This window comes from Acartia tonsa, chromosome 10 (assembly GCF_053477335.1).
Source record: "Acartia tonsa isolate MP-2025a chromosome 10, ASM5347733v1, whole genome shotgun sequence".
Lineage (NCBI taxonomy): Eukaryota > Metazoa > Arthropoda > Copepoda > Calanoida > Acartiidae > Acartia > Acartia tonsa.
This window is the reverse complement of record NC_137269.1, coordinates 41,594,280-41,607,863: the sequence shown is the minus strand read 5'-3', so window position 1 is coordinate 41,607,863 and position 13,584 is coordinate 41,594,280. Positions and strand designations below refer to the sequence as shown.

The following is a 13,584-nucleotide window of genomic DNA, read 5'->3' as shown; positions in this document are numbered from 1 at the left end:
GGTGTTCTCTATAATTCACTTCCGAGAATCGAACCAGATTTTAAAAGATTTTTATATATAATGATGATAATCTTTGCCTTCAAAAAGGGGGAGTTGAAAGAAAAAAACTCAAGACGCCAATTTTAGCCTACATAATAAGAATCCGAATCCGCTATTAAAAAACGGATTCGGATTCCAAAATTGTCCAAAAAATTGGGCGGATTCCGGATACCGGATTCGAATACGGATTGCCAAACCTAGAAATTACCACAAAGTTATAATATATCTAAAGGATAAGATTAAGGTTATTTAAAGGGTAACAGAGCTAGCAACAATTAGTAGAATTTACATATTTTTAAAACATGGTGAAAAAAACACTTAAATTTCAAAAAAATACATTCAGCAAAGCACTTTCAAATCAATTATTTTATTATTATACTTATTTTTAATGATTAAATTAAGACCATTGGGTTAAGTGAGTTAAAGGTTAGCTTTGCTACATATAATAATTAAAACATTTTTATTTATAACAAGAAAGATAATGTCCAATAGTAGTGACAAAAAAATAGAGGTGAATTCTTTAAAAAAAAATTGCCCCACTAAAATCAGTTTTCCCCAATAAAATTTTAGTGGGGCAAAATTATTCCCTCTAAATTTTTAGTTTGCCTCACTGATTTTAGTGGGGCAAAAGTTTTTTTAAGAATTCACCTCAGATATCTAACAGACAAAAATAATTCTATTTTTTTCACAGATTATTCATTTAGAAACACCTTCCTAAGTACAATCTAGCATTTTTAATCTGTACATTATTGTCAGACCGTCCAACCAGGGATCTAAAGGGATAAGACAATGGCCGATAAATAGATGTACATCCCCAATGATGACACACAAAATTTCCCCTTCTGTATATTAAAATTAATGGTTGATTGAAACGTTTGAACCCTCATATTAGTAAACCAATCAAAATTTAGTAAAAGTCCTCTAAGTTGGTAAGCCAACGAATAATAAGACGTAAAGCTCTGGAGAATAGCGTGATATAAAATCCATTGTCCCTTCTCTCTGCCGTCCAACACATAGAAACATAGAGCAGATTCGCCACTGACAAATTACAGGGTTTAATCAAATAACTGGGGTACATGAACATACATTTTTTACAACATTAAAAACAGCGATTTTTGAATGCATCAGTTTGTCAAAAAATGTTTATATTTTTTAATGATAAATCTTAAGGCACTTTAGAGTGCTTTTAAAAAGGTGATAAATTAAAAAAAGCTTTTTTAAATGAAACCCTTCTTTTCCGTTATCTTTTAAATAATTAAATGGTCTTTAGAAATTGAATGTTTTGTTTAGTTCAAGGTGCTTTTTTTTAATGGTTGAAAAAAGCTGTGGATCATGGAAAGAAAATAAAGCGGCGGGTTTCGTCGTTTTTCACAGTAGCTATTCTCCTATTACTAGCCCCTGCGAGTAACCTTAACCCTGTGAGTCTTTTTCCTAACCCTGCGGGGCAATCATTAACATTTACCTAGCCTAACCTAAAATAACCTATCAAAAGCTACTGTAAAAATACGAAGAAATCCGCTACTTCGTTTTCTTTCCATGAACCCAATCTGAACATTATTTCACACTAAGAAATCCACCAAAATCTGAAACATTTTTGACAAACTGGTGATAATTATAAAAGAACAGATGAATTTATAAAAAACAAGTACAAACAATTTGCATTGTAACGGGTACATTTAACATCAACAATCTTTACTCACTTGGTCCTGAGATTTGTGTGAATAATAGTAATAAAATTAGTAGGTTTATTACAAAAAAAAATTTAAAAAATTTTATTCCATGGTTTACTTTTTTATGAAATTTAGGATAATTTCTACAGTTTTTTTTGAATTAGCTTTCTTGAAAAGCAGAATCCCGTTCAGACTGTCATACCTTCTATTACTTTAGACTCTTTTTCTATACAAAAGAACTAAAATGTTAACTATGTAATGTATCCTATGTTTAAAAGAATTTCTTCCTTTATATATTAACTAGCGGCTTCGCCCCTAGCCTCTAGGGGCTTTGCCCCAAGAGGTTTGATCAACCTAATTTTTTGTATTTTAGATTTAAAAAGAAAAAGTAAAAAAAATATTTTTTTTGGGGGGGGGTATTTTTCATTTTTTAGGGGGGGAGTTGGGGGTGTTCAAACCCCCCAGAAAATAGCTTAAAACCATTACAGGACCACTAGGTATATTCCATGAAGAGTAGAGCCCAATCGGTTCAGTGGTTACTGAGATCTTAAGCTTCAGACGGACAGACAGACATCGTTCTACTTTGTATTATAGATGGCAGCTACATCACTAGAATTTAGGGAAAGACTAGAATCGGAAAACTAAATAGTCTAAAACCATCACAAAACCTATTTCATCAAGAATAGAGGACCCAGTTCAGTAGTTATTGAGATCTTACGCTGCAGATAAAAAAAACTTTCTACCTTAGGATGTAGGATGTACAATTTTCTGATATTATTACGAAATTAATTGTGTTTCTCGTATTCATTCGAAATAATATCCGGTGGATTAGAAACGGTTCTCATCCATACGAAAACAATATGTCTAGCATCGTATTATATCCAGTTTTCTCCAATAAGAAACTGGTTTTAATTTTATAATTGTACATTTTATATCCGCGGAAAGCTGTTTCTAATACGATGCAAGAAATAACTTTGAATTATTGTTAGTAATGGCTAAAAATGCTATTATGTCAGGGACCCGGTAAACAGAATTTAATATCTTAACATTGTTTTTATTTATTTAGCTGTAAATTATTCTAAAATGTGTTAAATATATATTTGTTTTGCAATCTCCATTAAGTTTAATTGTCCTAAGTCGCGCCCACTCAAATTTATATTGTTTTTGTATTATTTAGATCAGATTTAAAAAAAAAATAGTTTATTTTATTTAAATTAACTTTTTGATAAAATTGTCATATTTAACAAGTTATTGACAATGCATGCGAAATTAGAATTAGTTTAAAGCCATACCAAGATTTAAGAAATAGCCTTAACCCTGGCTGGGATTTAAAGCTTCCCCTAAATTAGGAATTGGTTCAGAGGTTAGCTAGATATTAAAAGACAAAAAAACCTCTTTTTTGGTGGTTTTAACAGCATAGCTGCTCTATAGCTTAAGAACAATTTTTGAAGCAATGGATGTAGATTATATGTGGATATCATGACAGGAGAAAAATTGTCGTCAATTTAGGTTGCAATTTCCCCTAGCTTTTATTGGTCGGGCCATTTATCCAGTAGGAGGGAAGGGATGAGGTAAAGTTTATTTAGGTCTAGCACTAGTTAAAAGGAGGGTTAATACAAAGCGAGAAAAAAGATCATGAATTCTTGGAAATAAGTTTTTTTTTTCACGTGGCCTTAAGGAAATTATATATAAATTCTTAAATTAAATACACGTGGATTATAATTAAAACTTATATGTATGTTAATTTATATATATAATAACAGCTACACCCCCCCCTAGAAGCCTCTAGGGGCACTTGATGAGGTGGGAGTTGAATTCGATAACCCAATTTCTTTTTTTATATTTATAAAGAAAAAGTATAAAAAAAAACTTTTTTGGGAGGTCGACAACCCCTGGTCTTAATTTCCCCCAAAATAGTTATAAACCTTCCTAGGATCTATTAGAAGCTCCCCTGTAAAGGAGAACTATATCAGTTCAGCGGTGTTCGAGATACTTTGGTACAAATAGACAGATATACAACCTCTTACTTTATTATAAGGATTTCAGGGTAATCCACGATTTTTGCCATAATGGCAATAAAAAACCAGACCACATAATTTAAAATCAAACGGTAGAACAAACGAACATGTACACTTGTAGAAATATTTAGAAAATATTCATTTCGAGTTAAATTAATAAAAAATTCAATTAAAGTTAAAACAGTTACTTTTAAAAGCAAAATATGTACTTTTGTGTAAAGTACTTTATATGATAATGTTTACTCTATTTGATTATTTATACTTTAGTAACTATTATGCTTATAAGAGTAACAGGATGTCTAAGTGCATTATCTGTCTATAGCTTAGTCCTAGCTAAAAATGCTGGACTGACATGATTCTCCTTTACAATGGAGCTTTTATATGTCCGGGGACGGTTTAAAACTCTATTGGGGGTGGGTACCTTAACCCCATACAAGAAAAATCGCCCCTAAATTTTAAAAAATACTCCTTCTCCCAATCTTAAATGTAAAGTGGTGATTTAGTTCTCCCCCAAGTGCACCTAGAGGCCTCTAGTGGCATGTAGATAGTAAATAAATCACAAAATATGATATTTTAACAGTTTTTTGGACAGAGGAAATGAAAAACTTTATTATACAGTAGTTTCTCAATGGCCTGAACCAACCGATCAAAATTCAATAAAAGTCCCCAAAGTTTTTAAACAAACGAATAGAGTAAGTTTCCAAAAAACTTTGTAGATTAGTGTAATAAACATCCCATGGTCCCCACCCACCCTGATAAAAGTACAATAAATAAATGTAGTACATATGTCGCGGTAAATCTTACCGAACTGTCACCATTAATATAGGGATCTAAAGGGATAAGACAATGGCCAATAATTTGATGTACATTCCCAATTATGATACACAACTGTAAATTGAAATTAGTGGTTGAAACGTTTAGACACTTGACCTAAATGAACCAACCAATCAAAATTCAAAAAAGTCCCTGAAGTTATTTATCCAACGAATTAAAAACGTTATTATTTTGGGGACTAGTGTAATAAATAGCCCAATGTCCCCTACCTTCCTGGCATGTATAACATTACAACAAGCCCTCAAGTTTATTTATAGACTCAAATGACAAACACTGACTTATATTATCTAATCTATAATACAAAGTAGCTTGATGTCCGTCCGTCTGTCTGTCCTTTTGTCCGTCCCTTAAGATCTCGGTAACCACTGAACCGATTGGATTCTACTCTTCAGGGAATATACCTACTGGTTCTGGGGTATTTTTAGGCTATTTCTTGGAGGGGGGGTGGGATACCCACAACCCCCCCAAAAACAAAAAATACCCCCCCATTTCTTTGGGTTAATGGGGAAGTTAGTAAAACTACTGGCAGCACCAGTAGTACTTAATTTTTTTTTTCTAATTACCTCTTGGGGCAAAGCCCCTGGAGGCTAAGGGCGATTCTAGGTAAATTTTAACCACTAGCGGCTTCGCCCTCCAGAATATAGAGGCTTTCCTCTTTAGGAAAATTTTAAATAAATTTTTTATGGTTTGTATAATAGTAATAATTTTTTTCTATTTTCAATGTTTAAAAAAAATTCTTTGCCTTTAACCTTTTGTTAAAAAAAACTTTTAGAAAATGAAAAAAAAATCTTTTTGGTGGAACAATTTAAAATTTTTTGGGCATTGAGTTTCCTATTACCCCTACAAAATAGCGTAATAGAGTAGAGCCTAATCGGTTCAGCGGTTACTAGGATCTTAAGCTTCTGACAGAATGAAATTGCATCTATGCTCAGTTTTTAGACAGTCATCCCAAATTTGCGCAGCCAACAAATAAGAAAGCATTATTATAAAACTTTGGGGACAATTGAAGGCACAATTATTAAAAGTTTTGGTTTACTATAAAGAATATTTGGGTATAGTCCTTTCCATGACATCGCTCCATATGGGGCGATGATTTTCTATAGCTCCTTCAAGGAGCTATAGCATAGCCTCTTATCATATGGAGCGATGTGATAGCCCCTTTTAAGGAGCGTTCATATCGCCTCTTATGATAAGAGGCTATGCTATAGCTCCTTCATGGCCTCTTAATAGCTCCTTTGAAGGGGCGTTAATATCGCCTCTTATGATAAGAGGCTATACTATAGCCCCATGATGGCTCCTTCATAGCCTCTCCATCGCCCCTCCATAGTCCTTTACCTCCAGTGCCCCTTCATCGCTCCTTCATCGCCCCTACATCGCTCCTTCATCTCTCCTTCTTGAAATTTATATTAAATTGTACTTTGATGGCCCCTACATCGCCCCTACATCGCCCCTACATCGCTCCTTCATCTCTAATTCTTGAATTTTATATTACATTGTACTTTGATGGCCCCTACATCGCTCCTCCATCGCCCCTACATCGCTCATACATCGCCCCTACATCGCTCCTTCATCTCTCCTTCTTGAAATTTATATTACATTGTACTTTGATGGCCCCTACATCGCTCCTCCATTGCCCCTTCATCGCTCCTCCATCGCCCCTACATCGCTCCTTCATCTCTCCTTCTTGAAATTTATATTACATTGTACTTTGATGGCCCCTACATCGCTCCTCCATGGCCCCTTCATCGCTCCTACATCGCCCCTACATCGCTCCTTCATCTCTCCTTCTTGAAATTTATATTACATTGTACTTTGATGGCCCCTACATCGCTCCTCCATCGCCCCTTCATCGCTCCTACATCGCCCCTACATCGCTCCTTCATCTCTCCTTCTTGATATTTATATTACATTGTACTTTGATGGCCCCTACATCGCTCCTCCATCGCCCCTACATCGCTCCTCCATGGCCCCTACATCGCTCCTTCATCTCTCCTTCTTGAAATTTATATTACATTGTACTTACTTTGATGGCCCTTACATCGCTCCTCCATCGCCCCTGCATCGCTCCTCCATCGCCCCTACATCGCTCCTCCATCGCCCCTACATCGCTCCTCCATGGCCCCTACATCGCTCCTCCATCCCCTTACATCGCTCCTTCATCTCTCCTTCTTGATATTTATATTACATTGTACTTTGATGGCCCCTACATCGCTCCTCCATCGCCCCTACATCGCTCCTCCATGGCCCCTACATCGCTCCTTCATCTCTCCTTCTTGAAATTTATATTACATTGTACTTACTTTGATGGCCCTTACATCGCTCCTCCATCGCCCCTTCATCGCTCCTCCATCGCTCCTCCATCGCCCCTACATCGCTCCTCCATGGCCCCTACATCGCTCCTCCATCCCCTTACATCGCTCCTCCATCGCCCCTACATCGCTCCTATATCGCTCCTACATCGCCCCTACATCGCTCCTTCATCTCTCCTTCTTGAAATTTATATTACATTGTACTTACTTTGATGGCCCCTACATCGCTCCTCCATTGCCCCTATATCGCTCCTACATCGCCCCTACATCGCTCCTTCATCTTTCCTTCTTGAAATTTATATTACATTGTACTTACTTTGATGGCCCCTACATCGCTCCTCCATCGCCCCTTCATTGCTCCTCCATCGCCCCTACATCGCTCCTCCATCGCTCCTACATCGCCCCTACATCGCTCCTTCATCTCTCTTTCTTGAAATTTATATTACATTGTACTTTGATGGCCCCTACATCGCTCCTCCATCGCCCCTTCATCGCTCCTACAACGCCCCTACATCGCTCCTTCATCTCTCCTTCTTGAAATTTATATTACATTGTACTTTGATGGCCCCTACATCGCTCCTCCATCGCCCCTTCATCGCTCCTACAACGCCCCTACATCGCCCCTATATCGCTCCTATATCGCCCCTACATCGCTCCTTCATCTCTCCTTCTTGAAATTTATATTACATTGTACTTACTTTGATGGCCCCTACATCGCTCCTCCATCGCCCCTACATCGCTCCTCCATCGCCCCTACATCGCTCCTCCATTGCCCCTACATCGCTCCTCCATCGCCCCTATATCGCTCCTACATCGCCCCTACATCGCTCCTTCATCTCTCCTTCTTGAAATTTATATTACATTGTACTTTGATGGCCCCTACATCGCTCCTCCATCGCTCCTTCATCTCTCCTTCTTGAAATTTATATTACATTGTACATACTTTGATGGCCCCTACATCGCTCCTCCATCGCCCCTACATCGCTCCTCCATCGCCCCTACATCGCTCCTCCATCGCCCCTACATCGCTCCTCCATCGCCCCTACATCGCTCCTCCATTGCCCCTACATCGCTCCTCCATCGCCCCTATATCGCTCCTACATCGCCCCTACATTGCTCCTTCATCTTTCCTTCTTGAAATTTATATTACATTGTACTTACTTTGATGGCCCATACATCGCTCCTTTTCCAAATTTATATTACATTCTACTTTGATGGCTCCTACATCGATCCTTTTCCAAATTTATATTACTTTGTACTTTGATGGCCCCTACATCGCTCCTTCTCCAAATTAGTATTACATTGCACTTTGATGGCCCCTACTTCGCCCCTTCATCGCCACTCCATTGCTCCTTCTCCAAATTTATATTACATTGCAACTTGATATCCCCTACATCACTCCTCCATCGCCCCTACATCCCTCCTTCCTTAAATTTGCAATACATTGCAATACATAGATGGTAACTAAGAAGAAAACAAAATAAAAACTTAATATATTTTTAATATATTTATATGGCCCCTACAACGCCCCTTCTACAAATAAAACATCATTTTACCTTATCTGAAAAAAAACATAAAAAAAACAAAATAAAAAACTCAATATATTTTTTTAATATATTTATTAAGTAATCTATTCAAATGAGTAATCTAACATTGCAATTTAAAATAGAGGAGCGATGTAGGGGCGATGTAGGGGCGATGTAGGAGCGATGTAGGGGCGATGGAGGAGCGATGTAGGGGCCATCAAAGTAAGTACAATGTAATATAAATTATAAGAAGGAGAGATGAAGGAGCGATGTAGGGGCGATGTAGGAGCGATGAAGGGGCGATGTAGGAGCGATGAAGGGGCGATGGAGGAGCAATGAAGGGGTGATGGAGGAGCGATGTAGGGGATGTAGGGGCCATAAAAGTACAATGTAATATAAATTTGGAGAAGGAGCGATGAAGGGGCGATGGAGGAGCGATGTAGGAGCGATGTAGGGGCGATGGAGGAGCGATGTAGGGGTCATCAAAGTACAATGTAATATAAATTTCAAGAAGGAGAGATGAAGGAGCGATGTAGGGGCGATGGAGGAGCGATGAAGGGGCGATGGAGGAGCGATGTAGGGGCCATCAAAGTACAATGTAATATAAATTTCAAGAAGGAGAGATGAAGGAGCGATGTAGGGGCGATGTAGGAGCGATGAAGGGGCGATGGAGGAGCGATGTAGGGGCCATCAAAGTACAATGTAATATAAATTTCAAGAAGGAGAGATGAAGGAGCGATGTAGGGGCGATGTAGGAGCGATGTAGGGGCGATGGAGGAGCGATGTAGGGGTCATCAAAGTACAATGTAATATAAATTTCAAGAAGGAGAGATGAAGGAGCGATGTAGGGGCGATGTAGGAGCGATGAAGGGGCGATGGAGGAGCGATGTAGGGGCCATCAAAGTACAATGTAATATAAATTTCAAGAAGGAGAGATGAAGGAGCGATGTAGGAGCGATGAAGGGGCGATGAAGGAGCGATGTACGGGGCGATGGAGGAGCGATGTAGGGGCGATGGAGGAGCGATGAAGGGGCGATGGAGGAGCGATGTAGGGGCCATCAAAGTACAATGTAATGTAAATTTCAAGAAGGAGAGATGAAGGAGCGATGTAGGGGCGATGGAGGAGCGATGAAGGGGCGATGGAGGAGCGATGTAGGGGCCATCAAAGTACAATGTAATGTAAATTTCAAGAAGGAGAGATGAAGGAGCGATGTAGGAGCGATGAAGGGGCGATGGAGGAGCGATGGAGGAGCGATGTAGGGGCCATCAAAGTACCATGTAATAAAAATTTCAAGAAGGAGAGATGAAGGAGCGATGTAGGAGCGATGAAGGGGCGATGGAGGAGCGATGTAGGGGCCATCAAAGTACAATGTAGTATAAATTTCAAGATGGAGAGATGAAGGAGCGATGTAGGAGCGATGAAGGGGCGATGGAGGAGCGATGTAGGGGCCATCAAAGTAAGTACAATGTAATATAAATTTCAAGAAGGAGAGATGAAGGAGCGATGTAGGGGCCATCAAGGAACTCAGATATATATATAAAATCGTGAAGGGGCCATGAAGAGGCGATATTTTATTAAATAGCCCCTTGGGATAAGAGGACATATCATTACCTCTTTAGAAGGAGCGATTATGGAGCGATAAAGGATCATTTAATCGCCTCTTAGGGCAAGGGGCTATCAAATCGCTCCTTTCAAGGAGTCATAACATCGCCTCTTGTTATAAGGGGCTATCAATTAAAATCATCGCCCCATATGGAGCGATGTCATGGAAAGGACTATACCCGAATATTTCTAAAGGTCATTATTGATTAAAATATCTGAGTACACTTCCCTAGCCCCGTGCTAAGGTCAATTCCCTGCCTCGCTCTCGTGCAACGCACATGTCGATCACGTTTTACCCACTTTATATGTTATACGACGAAACGTTGCTAAAAAGACGTTTTAACATGGAAGCAACTCATGCAATGAATACAGTTAGGTTGTTTTATTTAGTATTTGATGATATATGGCAAGTTTCAAATGATGTTTTCTTATACATTGCTGCAACAACTTTGGGGACTTCTGAATTTGGATTAATTGATTCATTAATTTGAGTGTTTAAACAATTAAACCAATAATAATAATCTACAGAAGGGGAAATTTTGTGTATCATCATTGGGGAAATACTTTAATTTACCGGCCATTGTATTATCCCTTTAGATCTCTGGTTATCAACGCAAAGTCAGTCCCCGCAGGGATAGAGCCCTACCATATAAATAGATTCCAAAAAAAGAATGCTATAATTGTTATATCATTTCAGATGTTAATGTTTTTAGCTACATTAAAAGAACACTTTTAAAATTTCTTACAAATTGAAAGAAGGCATGTTTTGCAGATTTTTTTTGTTTTTCTAGCGAAGATACTCTGAAACACTAGAGGGGGAAGGGATTAAATAAATGTATTTCCCCAATGACTTTGTGCCAACTCTCAATTCGGTCTTCAATTAAACAATGGTGTCGGGAATATTAACTCAGCCAATTAGTAGAAAACAATTTGCTAGCAGACGAAAAAGGTCATTGGAAAAGGGGGGGGGGAGGTGTATACAACTATCAATAATACAATACATGTATACTTTAGATCTGTTTGTGAAATTATAAAAACACAAATCCAAACCTAAAATTTTGAAACAACATACCGCCAATATACTGCTTTCTAAAACCTGCTATTTGAATTATACTACCGTTTACTTTTTTTATCAAATTTTAATTACGTTGGCCTTTTTTGTCCTTGATTCTAGCATAGTGACCCACAAATATGAATAATCTTTGTTATAGTAGATACTAAATAAAAGGATAAAACATTTTCTCGTATTCACTCGAATCCGGTGGATAGGAACCGGTTCTCATCCATACGAAAAAACTATGTCTAGCATCTTATTATATCCAGTTTACTACGAATATAGAAATGTACAATCATAAGATTAAATTAATCTTATAATTGTACATTCTATATCCGCGGAAAGCCCTTTATAATACGATACGAGAAATAACTATTAAAATTCATCAATCCAATAGCAAATTTTTAGGCGTAGAGAATGTTTTGAACTATTTTAGGGAGCCTACCTCCACCTTCCAGAGATAAATCACCCTTAAAAATATGAAACTCCTAAAAAAATTTGTTTCCTTTTTCCTTTTAAAATTGAAAATGGTGGGCGGGGCCCACTTCCTCCCCTCCACTTTAGGTGTCCCTAGAGGACTCTAGTGGCGTTTTGATTGACAATAACATTTTATGAAGTAATAGCCGCTGCTCTATTGGTATCTAGAGGCTTGGTATTTTAAGAGGGTGTGGGTTGGCAGAAAAAAAAGCCTAAAACCAGCCAACACCTAAATTACACTGAGACCTTCACATTACATACGTGAATTCTTTCCTTAATCGGTTACGTTGTTAGAGAGATTCTAAAGGACAAACAAAAACATTACTACTTATTAGGGTTGGGCCGGATATCCGGCATTTTCTATATCCGGCCGGTTACCTAATATTGAAACTATCTGGATACCGGATATCCGACTGATTTTTAATGCCGGATATCCGGTAATTTGCCGGATATACGGTAATTTGCCGGATATCGAGCGTTGGCCAGATATCCGGCCGGGTACCAGATAATGAAACTATCTGGATACCGGATATCTGGTATCCGATATCCGGCCAAAAAAGTATCCGGCCCAACTATACTACTTATATATTAGGATAATAACTTAAATTTAAATTTTTGAAGATAAATTTTACAAAGGATTCCTAACAATCTGTTTTTGGATCTAAACAAACCGTTGGATAACAAATTAAGCGATTAAGAAACTCCGATATTTTATTTTTAAATAGATAAGAAAACAAACTTGGTTAAAGAAAAAAATTATATGATTTTTTTTTTCATCTTTTTAGAGCAGATATTTAATTTTAGATTTTCAAATCTAATAGTTTCATTTAAATTAAGCTATATTATATTTAAAATTGCTGTAAAAATGCAAAATTTCATCAATTTATCCATATATAATTTATGAAATATATACATTTTACGAAATTAAGAGCGTAAAAATAATAACAACATTTACGATTTTCTACAAAATTCGATGATTTCTGATAAAACCTGTACAGAAAAACGTTTATATTTGGAATTAACAAGAAATTGATGATTAATTAATTAAAAGACATGTCTATTGTCTATAAAATGCTTAATTGGAGAAATATTTATAAAATTATGTCAAAATTAAGAAACGTTTCCAATTAATTCAATATTATACAAGTTGTTTCATTATTTTATCATTTAGGAAATTTAAGGGCATAAATATTTTCAAAGTACCAACTAAGTTAACTAATTACCTTTCTTTTTAACAATAATTAATATTTAAAAGGGATAAAACAATGGCCGGTAAGTTGATGTACATCCCCAACGATGATACACCAAATTACCCCTTCTACTACAAGAAGTGGTTAAAATGTTTGCACACAAAACTTAATAAACCAACGAATCAAAATTCAATAACAGTCCCCATAGTTTGTAAGCTGGGTAATAAAAAGCCCGCATTGTCCCCGTCCCCCCCTGGATTTTCTTACCTGCAATCCGGAATTGTCAGCGTTCCACGCAATCACGGGTATACCAAGGTATCCTTAACATAAACAAGTAAAATTAAAAAAATCGATATATTACGACACAATAAAAACTGTCCCGAATTTATATTAATTTTGAGGAACACGACTCCAGTGACGTCATATTTTTCTTTCCCGAAAAAGGGAAGGGGGGAAGAAAATCTCTTTAAAAGAGATGGGGAAAACCCCCTTTTCTCCCATCTCTTTTTTCTTCCCCCCTTCCCTTTTTTTTCTTTCCCCCTTCCCTTTTTCGGGAAAGAAAAATATGACGTAACTGGAGTCGTGTTCCTCAAAATTAATACAAATTCGGGACAGTTTTTATTGTGTCATATATTACTACTTGGAGGTCGCATCAAATTTTTATGTACTCTGATAAACGGAAACTTGCTGCTGGCTAAGATAACGATACTTTCTATCCATCACTTTACCCCGTACCCTTCCCCTCCTACTGGATAAACGAACTGACCAATAAATAATGTCCATTTTTGAAAAATAAACAACAAATATTTCCCTTTCAATATATTCACGTATACCCTATATCCATTGCTGCTGAAAGTTGACATG

General features: G+C 37.3%; 1 protein-coding gene across 3 annotated transcripts in view; it reads right to left on the bottom strand.

Moving 5' to 3' along the window:
* The window catches only part of LOC145330069 (glutamate receptor ionotropic, NMDA 2B-like), a 177,149-nt gene that overhangs the window by 142,251 nt on the left and 21,314 nt on the right, over positions 1–13,584 (bottom strand). For all 3 annotated transcript variants that reach the window (XM_080174614.1, XM_080174615.1, XM_080174616.1), the window contains exon 8: positions 12,988–13,040. In XM_080174614.1, coding sequence (XP_080030740.1) covers positions 12,988–13,040 — 53 coding nt within the window. The remainder of the gene's footprint in view (positions 1–12,987; positions 13,041–13,584) is intronic.